General features: G+C 42.8%; 1 protein-coding gene across 1 annotated transcript; it reads right to left on the bottom strand.

Annotated features, from left to right (window-relative positions):
* Nucleotides 1–14,548: 14,548 nt before the first annotated feature.
* LOC103630397 (serine/threonine-protein kinase Nek4) lies at nt 14,549–21,220 on the bottom strand. Its single transcript, XM_008651450.3, has 15 exons — nt 20,799–21,220; nt 20,259–20,499; nt 20,102–20,168; nt 19,958–20,023; nt 19,834–19,880; nt 19,709–19,754; nt 19,543–19,623; nt 19,424–19,466; nt 19,263–19,312; nt 18,713–18,794; nt 18,561–18,610; nt 17,382–17,455; nt 17,083–17,134; nt 16,359–17,003; nt 14,549–16,276 (listed from the first exon to the last, which is right to left on the bottom strand). Exons 2-15 carry the CDS (start codon nt 20,354–20,356, stop codon nt 14,858–14,860), a joined length of 2,820 nt encoding a protein of 939 aa, XP_008649672.1. The 5' UTR covers nt 20,357–20,499; nt 20,799–21,220; the 3' UTR covers nt 14,549–14,857.
* Nucleotides 21,221–24,119: the final 2,899 nt, after the last annotated feature.

The following is a 24,119-nucleotide window of genomic DNA, read 5'->3' as shown; positions in this document are numbered from 1 at the left end:
CTTCTTCCTCCATTACATGATCATCTTGTGCTCCCCCTTGATCACACGCCTCCTGTTCATCATCTTGAGTTGGGGGTTGCACCATTGTTGAGGAAGAAGGTTGATCTTGCTCATCTTGTTTCTGTGTCCGCACATCTCCAATCGCCATGGTGCGTATTGCGGCCGTTGGAACTTCTTCTTCATCTACATCATCACAATCAACAACTTGCTCTCTTGGAGAGCCATTAGTCTCATCAAATACAACGTCGCTAGAGACTTCAACCAAACCTGATGATTTGTTGAAGACTCTATACGCCTTTGTATTTGAGTCATAACCTAACAAAAACCCTTCTACGGCTTTGGGAGCAAATTTGGAATTCATACCCTTCTTCACTAGAATGTAGCATTTACTCCCAAAAACTCGAAAATACGAAACATTGGGTTTGTTACCGGTTAGTAGCTCATACGACGTCTTCTTGAGGAGGCGATGAAGGTAGACCCTTTTGATGGCGTGGCAAGCCGTGTTCACGGCTTCCGACCAAAAGCGCTCGGGGGTCTTGAACTCTCCAAGCATCGTCCTCGCCATGTCTATAAGCGTCCTGTTCTTTCTCTCTACCACACCATTTTGTTGTGGTGTGTAGGGAGCGGAGAACTCGTGCTTGATCCCTTCCTCCTCAAGGTACTCCTCCACTTGAAGGTTCTTGAACTCGGACCCATTGTCGCTCCTTATCTTTTTCACCTTGAGCTCAAACTCGTTTTGAGCTCTCCTTAGGAAGCGCTTGAGGGTCCCTTGGGTTTCAGATTTATCCTGCAAAAAGAATACCCAAGTGAAGTGGGAAAAGTCATCAACTATAACAAGACCATACTTACTTCCTCCTATACTTAGATAGGCGACGGGTCCGAAGAGGTCCATGTGAAGCATCTCCAAAGGTCTTGATGTGGTCATCACATTTTTGGTGTGATGAGAGCTTCCCACCTGTTTGCCTGCTTGACAAGCTGCACAAGGTCTATCTTTTTCGAATTGCACATTAGTTAAACCTATCACGTGTTCTCCCTTTAGAAGCTTGTGAAGGTTCTTCATCCCCACATGTGCTAAGCGGCGATGCCACAGCCAGCCCATGCTAGTCTTAGCAATTAAGCATGCATCTAGACCGGCCTCCTCTTTTGCAAAATCAACTAAGTAAAGTTTGTCGTCTAATACACCCTTAAAAGCTAGTGAACCATCACTTCTTCTAAAGACAGACACATCTACATTTGTGAATAGAAAATTATATCCCATATTGCATAATTGACTAACAGATAACAAATTATATCCAAGAGACTCAACTAAAAACACATTAGATATAGAGTGCTCGGATGAAATAACAATTTTACCTAACCCTTTTACCTTGCCTTGATTCCCATCACCGAATATTATTGAATCTTGGGAATCCTTGTTTTTGACGTAGGAGGTGAACATCTTCTTCTCCCCCGTCATATGGTTTGTGCATCCGCTGTCGATAATCCAGCTTGAACCCCCGGATGCATAAACCTGCAAGGCAAATTTAGGCTTGGGTTTTAGGTACCCAACTCTTGTTGGGTCCTACAAGGTTAGTCACAATGGTTTTAGGGACCCAAATGCAAGTTTTATCTCCCTTGCATTTTACCCCTAATTTCCTAGCAATTGCCTTCCTATCCTTTCTACAAATGGCAAATGAAGCATTGCAAGCATGATATATTGTAGAAGGTTCATTAGTTTTCCTAGGACCATTTCTCCTAGGCATGTGATTAATAGCATTTATCCTAGCTACATTTCTACCATGCATATAGGAAGAACTAGAAGCAAACATAGCATATGAATCATAAACATGTGAATCAAAAGTGTCATAACCTCTATTTGCATTTCTAGCATGTCTCCTATCATGATACATAAAAGCATGGTTCTTTTTAGCACTACTAGCCATAGGGGCCTTCCCTTTCTCCTTGGCGGGGATGGGAGCCTTATGGCTTGTTAAGTCCTTGGCTTCCCTCTTGAAACCAAGTCCATCCTTAATTGAGGGGTGTCTATCGATCGTGTAGGCATCCCTTGCAAATTTTAACTTATCAAATTCGCTTTTGCTAGTCTTAAGTTGGGCATTAAGACTAGCTACTTCATTATTCAATTTAGAAATTGTAACAAGATGTTCACTACAAGCATCAATGTCAAAATCTTTACACCTATTGCAAATCGTAACATGTTCTACACAAGAGTTAGATTTACTAGCTATCTCTAGCTTAGCATTCAAATCATCATTTATGCTCCTTAAGCTAGAAATTGTCTCATGGCAGGAAGATAGTTCACAAGAAAGCATTTCATTTCTCTTAATTTCTAAAGCAAGGGATTTTTGAGCTTCTACAAACTTATCATGTTCATCATATAAGAGATCCTCTTGCTTTTCTAGCAGTCTGTTCTTATCATTCAAAGCGTCAATCAATTCATTTATTTTATCCACCTTGGTTCTATCTAGACCCTTGAATAAACATGAATAATCTATTTCATCATCATCACTAGACTCATCCTCACTTGAAGAAGCATAAGTACTAGTGTTATGAGTGCTTACCTTCTTTTCCCTTGCCATGAGGCAAGTGTGATGCTCGTTGGGGAAGAGGGATGACTTGTTGAAGGCAGTGGCGGCGAGTCCTTTGTTGTCGGAGTCGGACGACGTACAATCCGAGTCCCACTCCTTGCCAAGATGTGCCTCGCCTTTTGCCTTCTTATAGTTCTTCTTCTTCTCTCTCTTGTTCCCTTGTTCCTGGTCACTATCATTGTCGGGACAGTTAGCAATAAAATGACCAACCTTACCACATTTGAAGCATGAGCGCTTCCCCTTTGTCTTGATCTTGCTTGGCTGCCCCTTGCGACCCTTTAGCGCCGTCTTGAAGCGCTTGATGATGAGGGCCATCTCTTCATCATTGAGCCCGGCCGCCTCAACTTGCGCCACCTTGCTAGGTAGCGCCTCCTTGCTTCTCGTTGCCTTGAGAGCAATGGGTTGAGGCTCATGGATTGGACCGTTTAACACGTCGTCGACATATCTCGCCTCCTTGATCATCATTTGCCCGCTTACAAATTTCCCAAGAACTTCTTCGGGCGACATCTTGGTGTACCTAGGATTTTCACGGATATTTTTCACCAAATGTGGATCAAGTACAGTAAAGGACCTTAGCATTAGACGAACGACGTCGTGGTCCGTCCATTGTGTGCTTCCATAGCTCCTTATCTTGTTGATGAGGGTCTTGAGCCGGTTGTATGTTTGGGTTGGCTCCTCTCCCCTGATCATTGCGAATCTTCCAAGCTCGCCCTCCACCAACTCCATTTTGGTGAGTAAGGTGACGTCGTTCCCCTCATGTGATATCCTGAGGGTGTCCCAGATCTGCTTGGCATTGTCCAAGCCGCTCACCTTATGATACTCGTCCCTGCACAAAGAGGCTAACAACACAGTAGTAGCTTGTGCATTTCTATGAATCTGTTCATTGATAAACATAGGACTATCCGAGCTATCAAATTTCATTCCACTTTCCATAATCTCCCATATGCTCGGATGGAGAGAGAACAGGTGACTACGCATTTTGTGGCTCCAAAATCCGTAGTCCTCTCCATCAAAGTGAGGAGGTTTGCCAAGTGGAATGGAGAGCAAATGAGCATTTGTACTTTGCGGAATACGAGAGTAGTCAAAAGAAAAGTTCGAATTAACCTGTTTCCTTCTCTCATAGTCGTTGTCGTCGTTGTCCTTTTGGGAAGAAGTGGACTCGTCGCTGTCGTCGTAGTAGACGATCTCCTTGATGCGCCTTGTCTTCTTCTTCTTCCCATCCTTTCGTTTGTGGCCCGAGCCCGAGTCGGTAGGCTTGTTATCCTTCGCCTCGTTGACGAAGGACTCCTTCTCCATATCATTGATCATGATTCCCTTCCCCTTAGGATCCATCTCTTCGGGCGGTTAGTCCCTTTCTTGAAGAGAACAGCTCTGATACCAATTGAGAGCACCTAGAGGGGGGTGAATAGGTGATCCTGTAAAACTTGAACTTAATGCCACAAAAACTTGGTTAAGCGTTAGCACAGTATTGCCAAGTGGCTAGAGAAGAGTCTTAGCGAAACACAATAACCACAAGAGAATCAACACAGGTAGACACAGTGGTTTATCCCGTGGTTCGGCCAAGTACAACACTTGCCTACTTCCACGTTGTGGCGTCCCAACGGACGAGGGTTGCAATCAACCCCTCTCAAGCGGTCCAAAGACGCACTTGAATACCACGGTGTTTGCTTTTCTTTTCTATATCCCGTTCACGAGGAATCTCCACAACTTGGAGTCTCTCGCCCTTACAAAGATGTTCACAAAGAAGCACGGAGTAAGGGAGGGATTCGCAACTCACACAAGACACAAAGATCACAGCGAATACGCACACACAAGACCCAGACTTAAGCTCAAAAGACTAGCACACTAGAACGGAGCTCAAATCACTAGAATGTCGAACAAGTGCGCAAGAATGGAGTGTGAGTGATCAAGAGTGCTCAAGGAATGCTTGGTTATTCTCCTTCATGTGCCTAGGGGTCCCTTTTATAGCCCCAAGGCAGCTAGGAGCCGTTGAGAGCAATCCGGGAAGGCAATTCTTGCCTTCTGTCGCCTGGCGCACCGGACAGTCCGGTGCACCACCGGACACTGTCCGGTGCGGATTTCTTTCCTTCTCTGGCGAAGCCGACCGTTGGCGCACCAGACACTGTCCGGTGCACACCGGACAGTCCGGTGCCCCCTCCCGACCGTTGGCTCGGCCACGTGTCTCGTGCGGATCGCGCAGCCGACCGTTGGCCCGGCCGACCGTTGGTTCACCGGACAGTCCGGTGCACACCGGACAGTCAGATGAATTATAGTCGTACGCCGTTAAATTCTTCCCGAGAGCGGCCAGTTCGCCTGAGCCAGCCTGGCGCACCGGACACTGTCCGGTGCACCACCGGACAGTCCGGTGCTCCCAGACTGAGCAGAGTCTTGGCTGCTCGAGCCAAGACATTTCCAATTGTTCTTTTCCTGTTTCCAGCACTTAGACACAATACATTAGTCTCTAAAACAATGTACTAAGTCTGAGAAACATACCTTTTTACTTGATTTGTACTTTGTCCACCATTTGACACTTAGGCACTTGTGTTGGACACTAAATCACCAAAACACTTAGAAATGGCCCAAGGGCACATTTCCCTTTCAAATGGTCCAAGGGTCTATTTTCCTTACAGATGTATATGAACTTTATGCACCTGAGAAAAGATCAACTAGGCAAACTAGTTAGTCCAGAAGTTTTGTGATAATCGTCAAACACCAAAATCGATTTATATGAGATGGTTGAGGTCATTTCCTTTTCAGGGATCCTAGGAAGTTTTGAGCCAAAACGATCAACATGGCTTGCCATGTATCTAATCACTTTTTTTGAATTTTCTTGAACAAAATTTTTTATGAGCTTCAATTTAGAGTGCACCCAAGGTAAGTCACTTTAGGATGTTTGGTTATAAGTGCTTTATGCTCAAACATGTCGTTAGAAGGTATCTTGGTTATGCATTACATTCTAGATTTTATTATGTGCTTAGCCTTGAGGCTAACTGTGTCATGGAGACTTTTTTGAGTATGGGATATTTATTCCATTGAGTAAATGAAACCACCCAGTTTCTACTTAACAACATTCAACCAAACAGATAAAAGAAACCATAGATTGTCATGCAAGACAGTTAGCAAAGGAAAGGCACTGAAATTTAGACACCCAAATGAGATCTATTGAACCTAAGACTATATCCTATTGCTAAACTTCCACCCATTCACTGCATAAATATCTATTAAACAAGTCTCCAGTTTCAGACACGGGTCCTTGATCCTTTTTTGATCCTCCTTTCCCAATAGATTGCTCCAAAATCTGAACCAAAAGGTGCTCCTGAACAAAACCTGCATAGGTGATGAAATAAAAGCATTGTTGAAGATATAATTATTTCTACATTGCTATATAGACCAGAGAACAGCAGCTCCCCCCATTGAAATGATCTTCTTAACACTAGATCCAGCACCTTTAATCCATAACCAAAAATAATGTGCAACATTTTGTGGCATCGTAATTCTAGTACAAATCTCAACTAGTCTCCAAACGAATCTAGCAAAGCAACATTTAAAAAAAAGATGATCAATGCTTTCATTGCAGTTACAATAAGAACATTTTGAACTCCCCTTCCACTTTCTTTTAACTAGATTATCTTTGGTAAGTATAACTCCTTGGTGAATATACCAAAGAAACACCTTAATCATTAGGGTACTTTTGTTTTCCAAATTGATACATTTTTAGGAGCAATATCTAGATCACTCAAGCTATTATACATAAAACCCACAAAAAACTTGCCATTGTTTGAAGGAAGCCAAAAGAATGAATCCTTGTCATTGGTAAGTTATATAGGTTGTAATTTAGCAAAAAAGATGTTGCCATCCATCCTGAGCTCTTCCCACTATTGCCCTCCTGAAAACCAAATTCGATGGATCAAAGCCAACTACCTCTGCCACACAGTTGCCTGCAGTGTATAGAGTAATTATTCTATTGTGTTTGATCTTTTCTCTGTAAGAACTAGATTTGGTTGATCTCAAAACCAAAGCAATCATTCATCGGAGATCTGAGTCTATGTTCTTACTTTGAGTTGGATTTGGTTTTTTCCTTCCCCTTTCCTCTTCTTTTGAGCATTTGGTTGGATCTTGTGATTCTGCGTTTTTTGGATGGTGTGAGCAGATGGATACACGTTAGGACCTCTGAGGAGCATATCTAACCAACAGCTTGGATAAAAACATCATGAACACGAAGATCTATCTTGCGGATGAAATAGGAGAAAATCCTCTTTGGGAGGTGTAGGAAACGGGTGACGCCTAAGAGGGGGGTGAATTAGGACTTCTAAAACTTTCGCTAAACTAGGCCACAAATAAATCCTTAGAGCAAAACCTATGCAAATAATCAAACTAGAATGTGCAAACTAAGTTTTGTCTAAGTGTTGCTATCTCTACCGCAATGTCTAAGTTTCAATCTACACTATATAAGCATGAATACAAGATTGAAACTTAAATGCTTAATATAAATGTGGAAACTTAAAGAGCAAAGTAGAGAAGCAAACTCTCGTGGATGACACCGGTATTTTTACCGAGGTATCCGAAACCGCGCAAGGTCCCGACTAATCCTCGTTGGTGCCCCTACGCAAAGGGAAGCCCACGCGAGGGCCAAGCACCTTGGTCGAGTAACTCCGTAGAGAGCCACGGACCTTCTCCACGCGCAAGTGGTGCTCCGCTTCCGGCTCCTCTCGGACGCTCCCCGCCGTCTCCACTATCGAGCTTCCGGCTGAAACGCCGCAGGCCTCGTTCCCTCCGGTACACGGTGGCGGCCCTGACACAAACACGGTTGTCACGGTCTCGCAAGACTCTCACCCCACTTGGTACAATTACAACGGCCCGCGCAAGAGCCGAGGGGTTGTGTGGTTTGTATAAACTCACTCAACTAACTAGGATTCACCTAAAGCAAGCGCTAATGCGGTCTAACTAACCTAAGCACTTCGCAAAACACCTACGCTAATCACCGAGTGATTCTATTAAGCACTTGGGTGTTTGAGCACTTGGAAATGTCTACAATATGCCTTGGTATGTTGCTTGGGCTCCCACACCTCCAAATGGCCGGTTGGGTGAAGTATATATAGGCCTCAACTCAAATATAGTCGTTGGAAAGCAGTTCTGCAGCTTTCTGCGACACACCGGACAGGTGCACCGGACTGTTTGGTGGTGCACCGGACATGCCACGTGTACTAGCCGTTAAAAGTAGTCGTTGGAGCTTCCGAAGATGGCGCACCGGACATGCCGCACCGGACGGTCCGGTGTGCACCGGACAGGTCGTGCTCGCTTGTCGTATTTTGGCCATAACTTTTAGCTCCGAACTCCGATTTTGATGATCTTGTACTTTTTTGGAAAGCTTATGAAATTCTATATATCCCATAGTTGAAGCCATATCAGTTTGAGCAAATTTGGCACACCGGACAGTCCGGTGTGCACCGGACATCCCATATGCTGCTCTTGTTTTTTCAGCAATTCCGACTTCGTATTGTGGGCATAACTTTTAGTTCCGAACTCCGATTTTGATGATCTTGGACTTTTTGGAAAGCTTATAAAATTATATACATCTAAGAGTTGAAGCCATGTCAGTTTGAGTAGATTTGATTTTATGAAACACTTCCAATTCAGTCAGCCCTTCCTCTCAACTTTGTCAAGTTCACTTTTGTTTTGCATCTTTGTATCTCACTTCTACTTCTTGATGTGTTAGACTCTTAGAATATATAAATTGTCTTCAATATGACTTTGTAATGTCTTATATGGGTATTATAATGTCTTCTTTGAGGTGTTGCATCCTTAGAGCCTCAGTCCAATCCACTTTGCATCCTGTGGACTACAACACACAAACACTTGGAAAATACATTAGTTCACAGGTTGTGTTAATCATCAAACACCAAAATCTATTAAGACAAATGGCCCGGAGTCCATTTTCCTTACAATCTCCCCCTTTTTGGTGATTGATGACAACACAACTAAAGCAAGCAAATATTACAAACATTTGAATATAAATATACAATCTACTTGCTAGGATGCATGTTTGTCCCCATAATGTGAGATTATGGACTTAAGCCTCCCCCTAAATCAATTATTCACTTACTTCCTATTTTAGACCAAAATGCAAAAACCACTTCAAAGATCAAATTTTGAATTTGGTGGTGTTTGGTGTTTGATAACATTTTCATTGCTTTGGTCCCTAAAACTTGGCATCAACCACCGAAAAGGGAAATATTAAAAGCATATAGGAAGCAAATAAGACTTGCCCTCTCTAAAGAATTATCAATTAATATCAATAGAAGCACTAAAATATTACTCCCCCTAAATGAGTGTTCTCCTTTAGAAAGAATTTTCTCCCCCTTTAGAGACGAAGAAAAACTCCCCCTGACAGAGATCTTCTACTTAGGAAAAAGCATGTGAGAAATAGAGGTGCAAGACATAATTTGAATAGACTAACTTCCCTTATGCATAGGTAACAAAATATGAGTTAATAGTATATGCATTTATAGCAACATGGGAAGTATAAGATAAGAAATATAGTCTAATCAAATATTGGAGAAGACATGTAAATGATATTAAATGTAGTCTCAAGGATACCAATTGTAAGTCAATTGCAGACCAATTGAAGACAATGGCAGGCTTGTGAGAGATAAGAATTCTTGTAGATTTGCAGTGGAAACTTGTTGTCTTTCTCCGGGGACTTCATTTTCCTTACAATGAGACTACTACATGAAATAGACTTGAAAACATGTATTAGTCTCAAAGTATTAGATTATAGAGTAACCTCCCCCTGAAAGTGTGCATACAAGTTTTTGAATACTTGCAGGAGACATGCACTTTGATTTAATATTAAGAGGGGCAAATTATCTATAATCCGAACCTTGGCACATATAAGTTAAATGATACAGATTGTAGAATATGAGTGTTTTACTACTTGAAGAATTCATAATTATCAATTGATGTATCATTTACTATGGTGTGATATTGAAGCTATGTGCCGTGCTTAAATAAACATTTTAAGCCATGTAGGTTTGCTTAAGTATATGAATTGAAAGCAAGCAATCCTACCATGTGATTTACCAAGTATGCATAATTTTAAAGCAAAAGTAAATACTAGGCATGAAAGGTAAACTAGATACAAAGTAAATAGATATGCATATCTAAAGATAAGAAATACAATAAATCGGGTTACCTTAGTCATGGGTGGGGAAATTTGGGTCCAAAATATTCACTAACCCACTTGGCAATAAACTTGATCCAACATGATGTATCCCATGATATACATCCCAACTTTGCCAAGTCTCCAAATTCCTCGACGACCTTCGGTCCACTCACTTCCCTTTTGGGATCCAAACCTTCTTGGTGCTTTTCATAGTTGAAATTATTTCCTTTGGCACCCAGATGCGTTTGGCCCGCTTTCCTTTGTTGGCTTGCTTGTTGGCCTTGATTGCTATCACCTTTCCATTCTTTTTATTCTTGATCAAATATGGTGTAGCAGCCTTTTTGTGAACCTTTTTGATGTAGGTGTTGGAGATTTTGCTTGATGGCTTTTGCTTGAGCTTTTGCCTTTGCTTATCCTAGGTCATCGCCTTGCAATGGAAAGACTTATGGCCTTCCTTGTGACATAGCCTACAAATCATAGTTTCTCCCTCTACAGGCTTGTTCACTCCCGCACTGGTGTTAGCCTGTGGAGGTCAGATTTGTTTGGCTTTGCCTTTCTTGTCATACAAAGGCTTGCCAAGGCGAGCCACTTCTTGCTTTAATTGTTCTTTTTCCTTTGCAACCTCATCCGAACATGTCTTTTCAACAATATTCTCAACAAAGACTTGGTTGCAGGGGTTAGAATCATCAATTAAATCAAAGCAGCAAGTAGAAGCATCTTTCTTAATTATTTCAGGTATTTCAACTAAAGATGCTACTGGGGTGCTACCAATGTTTTCTAGCTTATTAGTTAGCTCATTATTGTGTATGCTAAGAATTTCCATTTTATCTAGCAAATTTTCAATAGCTTCTTGGGAGCTAGCTAACTTAGCCTTAAGTTTTTCATTCTTTTTAATAAGGCTATCATCGGTAGCAGTGGATGGAGCACTAGACTCTAATAGCTCAATTTTAGTTGATAGCTCACTATTTAAGTTTGCAAAAGTTTCAAATTTTTCTAGCAAACCTTTGTAATCATTTTGAGAGCTAATCAACTTATTTTTCAAGGTTTTAAGTTGAGCTTTTTGTTTAGTGCAAACATCCTGAAAAAATTCAACGGCTTCCGCAAGCTCATCTATGGAGGGCTTTCCCTCACCTTCATCATCACTACTACTTTCATCACTAGAGGATCGAATGCTTTTGTTACCTCTTGCCATAAGGCATTTGTGTGATGACCGTGATGAGGATCGGTGGCTGCGCGTCCTTGGTGGTTCATCTTCGCTTGAAGAATCATCCCAAGTTTTGACACTTGTTAGCGCCTTGCCTTTGTTCCTCCCCTTTTTGGGTTCGGCCATAGTTGGACAGTTGTCCCTGAAGTGGCCCTTTTCCCGCATGCGAAGCATCCTCTCTTTCTTTGCTTTTTCCTGTCAATGTTAAAGAGAAGATCCTCTACCTGCAGAGGTACACCCATTAGATTAATCTTGCGAATCATCCCCATTACCTTTCCGATGCGTCGGATTGTTTCTTCGTCCTCGGAGGATGATGTGCATGGTTGATTATCTTCATCATCATCACTTTCTTCCTCTTCCTCTTCTTCACTTGAGGAACTTGGAGTGGGAGCCTTATTTTTGCCCTTTCTTTCATCACATGCAAAAGCATATGACCTTGAGGAGGTTGGCTCCTCTCCTCGACACATTTTTCGCGACATCTCAAAGGTCGCGATTTTTCCAATCACAATGGTTGGGGTCATGTTACCCAAGTCCTCCATGTTGTGAAGGATAGTGATGATGCTCCCATATCTTCGTTGTGGTAGCAGGGAGATAATCTTCCTCACAATGTCCGCATCACCTAGCTTATTAATGCCAATAGAATTGAGCTCATTGATAATTAGATTCAAACGAGAATACATGTCTCTAACAAGCTCATCATCTTTCATAGCAAAAGAATTATATTCATTTAAGACTAGGCAATGTTTTTGCTCACGGACATTGGATGTGCCGTCATGGAGTTCATGCAATTTTAGCTAAATCTCGTTAGCAGTTTTCAATGTAAATACTTGATTAAAAATATTCATGCTAAGATATTTTCATACAAGCAATTTTTGGCTCTAGCATTTAAATGAATTTTTTTTCTCACTCGTGGTGGGTTTCTCGGGATTCTTGAGGGGTTTCATCCCGTCACGAGTGACTCTCCAAACACCTAGATCAACGGCCTCTAGGTAACAAGCCATTCTAGCACTATAATATGGGAAGTTAGTGTCGTCGAAGTGTGGTGGCCTATGGGTATCCATCCCTTCCTCTAAAAAGTGTCGGCTCTTTTAGCGGTGAAGCTAAAACGTTTCAAATGAGCCAAACCAGGCTTTGATACCACTTGTAGGAAACGGGTGATGCCTAAGAGGAGGGGTGAATTAGGACTTCTAAAACTTTCGCTAAACTAGGCCACAAATAAATTCTTAGAGCAAAACCTATGCAAATAATCAAACTAGAATGTGCAAACTAAGTTTTGTCTAAGTGTTGCTATCTCTACCGCAATGTCTAAGTTTCAATCTACACTATATAAGCATGAATACAAGATTGAAACTTAAATGCTTAATATAAATGTGAAAACTTAAAGAGAAAAGTAGAGAAGCAAACTCTCGTGGATGACGCCGGTATTTTTATCGAGGTATCCGGAACCGCGCAAGGTCCCGACTAATCCTCGTTGGTGCCCCTACGCAAAGGGAAGCCCAAGCGAGGGCCAAGCACCTTGGTCGAGTAACTCCGTAGAGAGCCACGGGCCTTCTCCACGCGCAAGTGGTGCTCCGCTTCTGGCTCCTCTCGGACGCTCCCTGTCGTCTCCACTATCGAGCTTCCGGCTGAAACGCCGCGGGCCTCGTTCCCTCCGGTACACGGTGGCGGCCGTGACACAAACACGGTTGTCACGGTCTCGCAAGACTCTCGCCCCACTCGGTACAATTACAACGGCCCACGCAAGAGCCGAGGGGTTGTGTGGTTTGTCTAAACTCACTCAACTAACTAGGATTCACCTAAAGCAAGCGCTAATGCGGTCTAACTAACCTAAGCACTTCGCAAAGCACCTACGCTAATCACCGAGTGATTCTATTAAGCACTTGGGTGTTTGAGCACTTGGAAATGTCTACAATATGTCTTGGTATGTTGCTTGGGCTCCCACACCTCCAAATGGCCGGTTGGGTGAAGTATATATAGGCCTCAACTCAAATATAGTCGTTGGAAAGCAGTTCTGCAGCTTTCTGCGGCGCACCGGACAGGTGCACCGGACTGTCCGGTGGTGCACCGGACATGCCACGTGTACTAGCCGTTAAAAGTAGCCGTTGGAGCTTCCGAAGATGGCGCACCGGACGGTCCGGTGTGCACCGGACAGGTCGTGCTCGTTTGTCGTATTTTGGCCATAACTTTTAGCTTCGAACTCTGATTTCGATGATCTTGTACTTTTTGGAAAGCTTATGAATTCTCTATATCCCAGAGTTGAAACCATATCAGTTTGAGCAAATTTGGCATACCGGACAGTCCGGTGTGCACCGGACATCCCATATGCTGCTCTTTTTTTCAGCAATTCCGACTTCGTATTGTGGGCATAACGTTTAGCTCCGAACTCCGATTTTGATGATCTTGGACTTTTTGGAAAGCTTATAAAATTACCTACATCTCAGAGTTAAAGCCATGTCAGTTTGAGTAGATTTGATTTTGTGAAACACTTTCAATCCAGTCAGTCCTTACTCTCAACTTTGTTAAGTTCACTTTTGTTTTGCATCTTTGTATCTCACTTCTACTTCTTGATGTGTTAGACTCTTAGCATATATAAATTGTCTTCAATATAACTTTGTAATGTCTTATATGGGTATTATAATGTCTTCTTTGAGGTGTTGCATCCTTAGAGTCTCAGTCCAATCCACTTTGCATCCTGTGGACTACAACACACAAACACTTGAAAAATACATTAGTTCACAGGTTGTATTAATCATCAAACACCAAAATCTATTAAGCCAAATGGTCCGGAGTTCATTTTCCTTACAGGAGGGATTTTTACATCTACGTTGATTTCATGATTTCTAGATGTTAATCCTTGGAGATCCCTTCTAAATACCCAAAGAACATCTCCACAAATTTTGAATTTAATCGGAGTTTGTTTATATCGAAATCAGTTTTTTAAGGGGAGATTTCGAGCTATTGGGGTTTGAGAACCGGCTAGTCCAGTTAAAACAGTACCCAAAATTCAATCAGCCGGCTTAGGTGAATAGTAAACTGGCCATGCCGGTTTGGATTTTATTTTTCTAGCCGAGGAGCGTTTTCGCCCGGTTTGATCCGCTTGCTTGCTCGTTTGGCTTCCCATTGTTGTGGTGTGTTCCTAGAGATCTCTTAAGTATATCAAGTCAATAGTTGGCCTGGATGCACTCCGTTGATAGTTTTAGATATTTTTGGAGCTTTAGAGTTTGATTTGTGATAACCGCAGGATTTGAAAGCAAAAATAAACTCGGCTCCCATTCGGGTTCCGACCGTCTTTCTCGGTCTTTCAGGTCTACTATAAAATTTTAAATCTTATCAAATCACTGTAACTTTAAAGTTTTAAATCTTTTTTTAAGTTTTAAATCTTAACTTTAGTATTGAAGGTCATAGCATTGTAACTTAGTATTGAATATCATAGAAGATGAGCACAAAAGATAACCATGTCAGATCGATGAGGTTGCATTCTGCCTTTCGTTTACAGAACGACTCGAATAGCTTGCTAGAATGCTAGATGATTAACTAACCTCTGCTGGAAGGTCGAATATAGTAGTTGGCATTCAAGGTTCATTTAGCTTAACAGTGTTTTGTTTTTTGAATCACACCCCGGAGGCAAGCTTTATTGCTGTTTACAGTTCTAAGTTCTTGGCTATGTACAACATACGCCAAAAGAATGGAGCAATCGGAAATGGGAAAAAAAAGTGGCAACGGAGACCACAAACTGTCTTCTCAAAAATAAAAATAAAAAAGAATACAACTCCACAAGCTGCTGTCAATTCAATCAATTTTGAGTAACTCAGAGCACTGCTATTACCAAACCTAGCGGCACCGATTTACTCCGAGCACAACTCTGCTCAAGTGAAACCAAACAAACAGGCAGACAAAAATTCGTGCTCATAGTGACGTGCGACCTGCTTCGTCAGTCATCATCCCTTTGAAACTTCTGGCCAGCCAGATAGCGGTTTCTCGTGGGGACACCTTGTTCTTCCCAAACGGCTTGAGAACAATGGCTAGCTCCTCCAGCCTTTGAGTCTCCAGCAGCTCTGCCGAAAGCTCCAGAAGCCCTTCGAGAGCCTCAGCACGCTGCCGAAACGATGTAACATCGAGTACTTCCTTAGTAGGGGATGCCTCTTCCTGCACTCCGTTGCTGGTCCCCGATGAGGCAGCAGATGATTTTGTATTGTCCGAGGCAGCTAGTGCCTTGGTAGCAACATTGGCTTCTGAGACTTGTGATGTAGCAGTAACTGATGGGGATCGTGCTGGAAGCAGGGTGTTTAACGAGCTGCTCCTTGCATCAGCCTCTTCTGGTACAACATCCAGTAGTTTGATCATATCAGCGCTCTGAGCTTCTCTTTGAACACTTCCTTGTGTTGGCTGCTCATCACTGAGACAGAAAGTGCTGTGTCTTATAGTCTGTAGAGCATCATCAACTGGAGGGTTTAAATGAGAAACTACATGTTTCTTCCATGACTGAAGAGAAGTGGGTGAATCCAATAGTGTTCCTTTTGTGGCTGGAATAGAATGAGCAGCTTCTGGTGCTGATGAAACAGGAGGAGCAACTTCTGGTGCCGATGAAAGCAGCTCCTGGACAGTGAACTTATCTTCACCGCTTTGGAATGTGATGTTGCTCTTCTCATGCTTGCTAGACTGCACTTCTTTGGAAATAAACTCTTGTTCAGAACTCAGAAAGGATGGCTCCAAATCTGACCTCAGGCTTGAACCACCATTTTTAGTTGCAATGTTCTTGTCAGTGTTAATTTCTGAACATGGTATGGTGCTTTTGTCGTCCTCTTCGGTTGTGTTTGGTGAACAGCCTGTACATGGTGAAACAAGGCAGACAGGTGAATTAGGTTCAGATAGTTCAGGCTGGTCCATAGGTTCAGTACAACCAACTGTAGAACTTGAGCAAGCACTGCTGTGTTCCTTCGCTGAAACGGTGAAAAGCTCCCAAAGATTTGTTGGATTTGCTTGTGAAGAATCCAGTTTCATATGCTGTCCTTCTGAAGGATTTGAAGAAATCATTAAACTTTGTGGATGATCTCTAAGAGTATTATCCGGGCTACAGGATGGTCCCTCTAGAGTTTTCTCTCTCTCTGTTATGAACTTGGTATGAGTACGTCTTGTCATTGTGACTGGGAAACTTGAAGTCCCTGCTCCAGCTTGCCTCTGAGGGCTAGGTCGTCTAGCAGGAAGTGGTGACTTGTTCTTAGTTCTTCCTGAAGCTGCAGCCCCATTTTCTGTGATTTGTTTGGCAGGTTCAGGAGTTGATGGCCCAGCGGTTTTCATCTTTGGGCTATGTTCAACAATAGGTGACTGCAAGACCGATACCAGGAGACAAAGTAAGCAATATATTGAAAAAAATGGATTTCATTAAAACAAACAAGTTGACTCATACCAGTTTCTTCAAGGGTGGTGATGCTTCAACTTCATTTACATGTTCATCATGGGATAGAATGTTGCCAGATTTTAAGCTGCATGGCATATCACTGTTTGTCCTTGAAACCTGTAATGGTTGCTCTACTTGATTATTGTTGCTGTGGCCAGAATTCGGCTTTACACCACCTCTGACAGGACAGTTGATTTCTCTCAGCCTGCTCTCCTCTCTAAGGGTTGTCATTATCTTCTCAATGATCTTTGGTTGTTTGCTCTCTGGTCTGGGATGGTGATCAACATGTATGCATTTCAATGAATCTTGCCTTTTAAACTGAACACTACCATTGTCTTTGTTGCCTCTAACATCTTCAGGTGTTGCACCATTTTCATCTGACTTACCTTGATCCACATCTCGAATGCTTGCAGTATCAATAGTCTTTCTGTCAGTACTTGTAGTTCCACCTGATGTGCTTCTGTCACTTGACTGGGCACTGTCAATGTCACTACTGGAAATGCTACTGCTTTGGCTGTCAGACATGCTTCTCTGACTGCTCCGTGAAGTATGTAATTGTTTCTCTGGCATCCGCATTGGGTTTGAAGAATCATAAAGGGGCCGGTATTGATTAACATAAGGTTGTAGGTACGGGTTCTTCAGGATCTCAGATGCCTGTTCAAATGATTTAACATAAACTTTCAAAATCCAGATGAAAGGTAGAACTACTGCATGGAAGGTTCAAATAGCTTACAGTAGGTCGATGCTCTGGACTCTTCCTCAACATACTTTTGATTAGGGTTTTCCTGTACCCAACAGTAAAAAATATATTTTGAGCTGTACATTCTATATGAAACCGTTCTAACAATATGTGCATATAAAAAGGGAAAGATTTAGCAGTTTGCTATTAACATTACTTGGTTCTTGGAAACACTGCTTATATAGAAAGTGCATACCATGTGATAGAAATGGTTACCAAGATCACTTTTAAACATGCAAAGCACAACTGTTCAACTTCCACGAGATCTACTTCATGTAGAGAAGTACACTTACATAGACACTGAGTAACAGGCAGGCAAAGGACCCATGGAAGACCGATTTATCTTGCTTATTAATCCAGCCATATCCTGCAGGCAATGAAATTCAGGTCAGATCATCAGAAATTTTTTTTTCTCGAACGCGCGGGAGGACTACACGTCATTATATTAAGAGAGGAAAAGGTCCAAGAGGACCAAAGTACAATGCCTGTAGGGCAAACTGAACACTTGACCAAAATCTAGACCCTACTCATAATAGCAGGAAGACCAAAACTTGCTAGCTGCTTAGCCCCAGCCCTATCCCAGCAACTTAACTCATTCAGAAATAAGCTTTTAACAAAACACAGGGAAGGGTTTACACCATCAAAAACAGCTTTGTTTCTAGTCAGCCATAGGCACCAAGACCCCAAAATAATGAGACTGTTGAAGCCTTTCTTTCTGATTTTGGGCACCTTGTTAAGCACCTTCCTCCACCAATCAGCAAATGAGATTTCAACAACAGCAGGAATGAGATCCCCAAGACACAAGGGAACAAGAATAGCATGCCAAAATTGCCTGGCAAAACAGCAAGTACACAGAAGATGTTGCACTGTTTCCTGCTCTTGGTCACAAAGAACACAAACAACCGGGTGTTGCAGTCCTCTCCTCCTTAGTCTATCAGCAGTCCAACATTTATTCCTTATCGCCAACCAGAGGAAGAACTTGCACTTTGGGGGAGCCCAGGATTTCCACAAACGTTTCCATGGCTCAAACGAAATTGAACCCATGAAAAAAGCCTTTATCCCTCATCACTAGGATCAGAAATTTTATTCCTCAATCAGAAATTTTAAGCAGTAATTACATACACTAGGATCACTAAAAGAGCACCAAAGAATACCCATGTTCCCTTTATTTAATGTAATGTAACGTAAAAGGGAAATTTTCTGACTAGAATAAACCAGAGGAATCTGTATATAGGTAACCATTTTGAAGTACTCCCTCTATTTCATAATGAAACTGCAAAAACATGTATAAAATCAAATTAATTTCATTAAATTCACCCTTAAATGTCTTGATAGTGGATTTGTTTGGTATTGTAGATGTTAATTCTACAAACTTAGTCTATGTTAGAGAAATTTGACTCATGACAACTATCAACTAAAAAGAACTACATTTTGAGGCAGTGAAAAAAACATAAGATCAGACAAAAACTCACAAATGCCTTGAAGGCAGGGCGGTGAGCTGCCATCTCATACATACAACATCCTAAGCAAATGAAAACATGTTAAGTCAGGAATTTATAATAAATCACCAGTTATGTAAACATCTCACATTACTGAAAGAATTGAACCAGGTAAAACGTAATACCGAGAGACCAGATGTCTGACTTGAAACCATAGGGAATATCAGCTAGCAGCTCTGGGCACATGTAATTTGGTGTCCCGACCACCTAAAAAAAACATGGTGCCACCAGTTATTGCACGAATGCAAAAGCACAATTACACTTCCATACATTCCATGAGATGGACTAGCATATCTACATGGTTCATGGTAAATATAAAAATGAGTATAATGGGGAGAAAGGATCCTCCCCACAGGGGCCCCTGCTTCTGAATTTTAATTCCTTTCTTTCAATACTCTAACTGGAGTTTGGGCCAAAAGTCCCAAAACTGACCCAGTGGAAGTAAGGAAATGAGGTTCCCAATCAGTTGTAAAATGAAATGTTAATCCAAATATAAACAATGTGAGGGGTAAATTCACAACTGGTGAAAAACTTTATGGTTAGAATTTTATCTGATGTATTGTATGAGAGATTAACAAACTCAGTAATTTTTTCTATAAACTGGAAACTTTCGGATGACACAAGGATTTTAGACAGATCAAAGAGGAAAGAAGGAAACATGCAGGAACATCATACCGATGAAGTTAGATCATCTTCCTTCAAAGTCTTCGCCAGGCCAAAGTCTCCTGCATGGAAACCAGGTAATAAGATAACTTGATATGCTGAAGCATAACAAGAAACAGATGTAATATGTCAATTACAGACTTGCATTACTGTATTTGTTGTGAGAGACTAACCAAGGCGTATGTCCTGGTCTTTGGTGAGAAATATGTTGGAGCACTGCAAGTTTGAGGAGTCATGACCATTTATTGCATAAAAAATTGACAATGATGATCATCTATTGTGTTTCACTTACTTTCAGATCACGGTGCAAGACATAGTTCGAGTGCAAGTAATCTACAGCCAACACCAATTGAGCGAACCATTTAAGCAATACCTGAAGATTATTCGGTGTTATAAGTGCAATGTGGATGATTTCCTTCCTTCAACCAGATAAACAAAATGCACAAGTCTTCTCATACCTCCTCAGGAAAGTAGGTACCATTTGATTTCTTCATCAGCTCATCCCTGAAAAACAAGACAAAGGTTCTCATAACTAAATGTGGTTATGTTGCAACTAAAAGGATGACCGCCAAAGCACACTCACATGTCTCCACCTTCACAATAGCCCGTGACAATGCAGACATAACAACCCTGCATAACTCACCTTGTCAACTAAATAAGTTCAAACAGAAGAAACAAGGTAAGAACAAGTTCCTGAACTACAAAACCTTCTCAACCCAAGCCTCCTTGAATTCAACAATGTAAGGGTGCTGCAGCCGAGCAATTAGAGCCATCTGCAATTCAGCTTTTCCCTTACTGACTCTTCAAGGCACAACCGATGAATCAGAAATAAAGCATCACATTTCACCAACCTCTTGATGGGCAGACTTCCGACAGCGCTCAGTCTGCCTCGCAAGACGGATTTTCTTCAGCACATACCTGCAAGACAATCATACAGTTACCCAAATGGTAGGGAAGGGACAAAGCCATATATAGCCTACATACTGATGGAAGAGCGCTATATCTTACTTCTTCTTTTCAGATTTGTGATTGACTAGTATGGCGGCACCGAAAGCCCCACGGCCAATCTGCTCCATGATTTCGTACTGATCCATCCGTGACTCCATGAGCCTCAATACGTGACAAAACAATCACAGTCCAGCAGCAGCAACTCGCAACAGGTACGTCAATCCGTATATAGCCCAACCAGTCACATTTGTCCTGACCAGGTCCAACTGAGGTTCAAACACGGCGACATCTTAAGCGAGCTCTGCAAAAGAAAGCACACAGACACCTAATAAGCCAAGCTGCAAGCTGCTTTGAAGCCTTTGATGAAAGCGCACGCGCTATCACGTGGCGTCCAATCAAATCCACACCATTTGCCTTTTCTTAGAAAGGAGAGTTGATGTTACAAAAAAAAAGTTATTGAACCACGAAAATCGATGACCTACGGCGAGAAGCTAATGCATCAGTTGTCCAAAATAGTAGTGCTACTGAATTCGCAGCAGCTGTGCAAACAGCACGCTGTCGCTGCTCCCACCAACGGAACCGCGCGCAGAGGGGCCTTACCGCGGTGGTCTCCACCTGCATTGGCAAGCGGCGAGGATGACCGGATGCCGCGGCAGCGGCGACGAAGTTTCTCCTTCGATTCTGGTGGGAACAGGCGACGGGACGATGTCACGGCAAGATCTCCTGTTCGGTGGACGCCGCCGGTCCGCCGCCTCTGCTCTCTCGCGACACGCGGGCTCCTCGCGGCTCCGCTCCGCCTACCACTCCCTACTGGCTCCGGATTTGATTTGGTTGTTGGTTTCGCAGTGCGGCGTAGGGGGGGTAACGGTGTGGGCGACGGAGTTTTGCTCGGCAGCTTTTATATGGCGCGGCCGCAACAGCGTGCGGTGGCGGTGCGGTGGGGGTTAAAAAGGCACATCAACATCAGAAGAGGTAAGAGAGATGGTTGCCGAAAGGGACCAATTTTTGGAAGCGTGGCTTCCACTAAATTTTTTTGGGGGCTCTGTTAAGATGTCATTAAAACTTATTAGCTTCTAAAATTCAGATTATTTCAGTTTTTGCTAAAGCTCCAGATATACAGCCTATAGTGATATCTAAAGTTTAGTTAGCCTCAAAAAATATAGTCCATTCGACCCCATAAGTTATGTGAAGTCAAATCCTTAATTTTAGCCAAATAATTTTTAGAACATAAGATCCAAATTGTTGGGGACCTTCGGCATCCGAAGGTCCTCAAAAACAGGATTTAACAGTATTTCTGGAGTACAATGTGTGAACAGGTATCCTCGGACTAAAGTCGGCATTGCTGTAGACCGGAATAATACGAAGGTTGATACAGAGCCGAAGGTGCGAGCAGGAAAGCTTCGGCGTGACAGCAAAGAGTGGAACCGACTTAAAGATGAAAAGGCTATTCAGACCTCGATAGACTACTATAGAATTATTATCAAATGTAAAGGGCATGTATGTAATTTTGTAAGGGCTGTGTCCCGTGCCTATAAATAGGTGAACAGTATCCCCGTACTGTTCACGCTGACTGGGCATTCACTTTTTGCGTCACATTTGTATTGTCATCCTCTCTCGATTGAAGGTACACTTGTAATTCAATAATATTTCTGTTTATGCCTGATAATAATATATAATCGTTCATATTGTCTTTTATATCCTTTACATTTTTACCTTCATCACCGTTTAATGATTTTATGAAGGTACGTCCTTCATAACCTTCGTCCGTAAATCATTATATCCTAAGGGAAATAATGCTTCGGAGGACGAAGGACTATAACGATTAACATTTTCTGTGTTGCCTTGTTCTTAACTCTTAGCACTTGAGAACAAGTCCCCAACATTGGCGCCCACCTCCGGTGAACTCACTTCCATTTCTTGAGCTTTTCAACACCTTCGGCAAGCATCACCTTCGTCATGCCGCCGAAGAAGGCTTCAGCAGCAGGGGCTGGCACGCTGCAGCCGCTGGACCCCAATCAAGACGTCCTTTCTCTTAGAGAGGCACGAAGCCAGAAGAGGAAGGCAGCCAGTCCAACACCTCCGGAGGATGATCTAGATCAGGAAATTCAGAATCTGGAAATCCTTCAGCAACAGGTTCAACGCAAGAAGGAGAAGATGGCCCGTCTAGCTGATCTTCAGAGACAAATAGATGAAGCTTCCGAAGAGGTTCGTCATCTTGTTCAAGATGATCAAAACCGAAGGCCTCCACGCAGAGAGTTTCACCAGGAAGACTTTCGTAATGAGGAAGACCGGTATGACGATTTCCACCATGGCAACTTTGCTTTTGATGATGCTTCCCCTCTCTCAACAGAATTGCAGGCTACACCTTGGCCACAGACTTACAAGCCACCCCAGCTTCCCATATATGACGGTCACTCAGACCCTAAGCAATTCCTTATGAGCTATGAAGCAACTATATCTTCGTACGGTGGCAACATGGCAGTCATGGCAAAATCATTTGTCATGGCCGTCAGAAGCGTTGCTCAGACTTGGTACTCTTCTCTTCGGCCAGGGACAATCACTTCTTGGCAGAAACTGAAGGATATGCTGATAACTAGCTTTCAAGGGTTTCAGACGAAGCCGGTAACTGCTCAGGCTCTCTTCCAGTGTACCCAGGACCATGAGGAGTACCTTCAGGCATATGTCCGAAGGTTTCTACGATTGAGGGCACAGGCGCCAACAGTGCCCAATGAGATTGTCATTGAGGCTATGATCAAGGGGCTTCGGCCAGGGCCGTCAGCACAGTATTTTGCCAGAAAGCCACCACAAACGCTGGAAAAGTTGCTCCAGAAGATGGATGAATACATTCGAGCTGACAATGATTTTCGTCAAAGAAGGGAGGAGGCTTTCAGGTTTTCTGAGATGACCAGGGGCTTCGGAGGAAGGTTCTACCCGAGGCATGTCAGGTCAATTCACAATTCTACTCAAAATGATGATAAAGGGAGTCAGCAGCAAAGGCCACAATACTCCTCACAGGCTTCGGGGCAACAGCAAAGCTCTTTCCGACCACCAGCACCAAGAGGCAGAGGTGCCAGGGGCTTCGGAGGAAGATTTGGCGATCAACCGAGAAGAATCTTTTGCTTATTCTGCGGTGAGAACAAAGGCCATACTACCAGGATGTGCCATGTTACTATTCAGAAGCAAAAGGAAATAGCTGAAGCAGCAGCACAACAAACTCAGCCGAAGCAGGTCATGCATACAGCTTCGTATCATTCGCCCTACATCCCAGAATATGTGGGCAACCATCCTGCAGTTTCTGTTGCTTCGGCAAGTCAGCCTCAAGCTTCCTGGCAGCAGCCTCCGCCTCCACCTCCGTTGCAACAAGGCCAGCAGCCAGAAGGGAGCCAGTATACTCCACACCAGAGGGACTTCAGAGAGCAGTCCGAAGCTCGTACAGTCAATAGCACTGTGCCAGAGTCAAAGCACATCTATTGACGAATATCCTACCTTAATAGTAATCTTTTTCATTCAGTTTTATTTTCTGTGTAATAAAGGACATTGCTTAGATTTTATGAAAATGGTTTCATCAATTCCCATAAGGAAAATATATTTTCTTCACAGGCTCCAGTTGTTGAAGTACAAGGATTTGTCATAACAAAGAGGACCTTCGAATTATCGAAAAAATTCTTCGAAGCAACGAAAAGTCGTTCCAAGGAACGCAGAGTAAGTCTGACGAAGTCACAAAAAGTCGTTCCGAAGGGAGCGCAGTGTAAGTTTTCTGCTCCAAAGTCGTTCCAAAAGGAATGCAGAGCATATAGCGAAAAGTCAACGCTGATACCGCCTAAGTAAAAGGCGAAGAAGCTCCAAAGTCGTTCCTAAGGGAATGCAGAGCTTACAGCGAAAAGTCAACGCTGATACCGCCTAAGTAAAAGGCGAAGAAGC

Source organism: Zea mays, chromosome 6, assembly GCF_902167145.1.
Source record: "Zea mays cultivar B73 chromosome 6, Zm-B73-REFERENCE-NAM-5.0, whole genome shotgun sequence".
In the NCBI taxonomy this organism is placed as follows: domain Eukaryota; kingdom Viridiplantae; phylum Streptophyta; class Magnoliopsida; order Poales; family Poaceae; genus Zea; species Zea mays.
This window is presented reverse-complemented; position numbering and strand designations above follow the sequence as displayed.

What these genes read in the sequence shown, in the direction of transcription:
- LOC103630397 (XM_008651450.3), bottom strand. Translation starts at nt 20,356, where the DNA reads ATGGAGTCACGGATGGATCAGTACGAAATCATGGAGCAGATTGGCCGT. An exon ending in GGAAGTCTGCCCATCAAGAG is followed by an intron (nt 20,024 to 20,101) that starts GTTGGTGAAATG and finishes GCTGAATTGCAG; the next exon opens with ATGGCTCTAATTGCTCGGCT. An exon ending in AGGAGGCTTGGGTTGAGAAG is followed by an intron (nt 19,881 to 19,957) that starts GTTTTGTAGTTC and finishes TGAGTTATGCAG; the next exon opens with GGTTGTTATGTCTGCATTGT.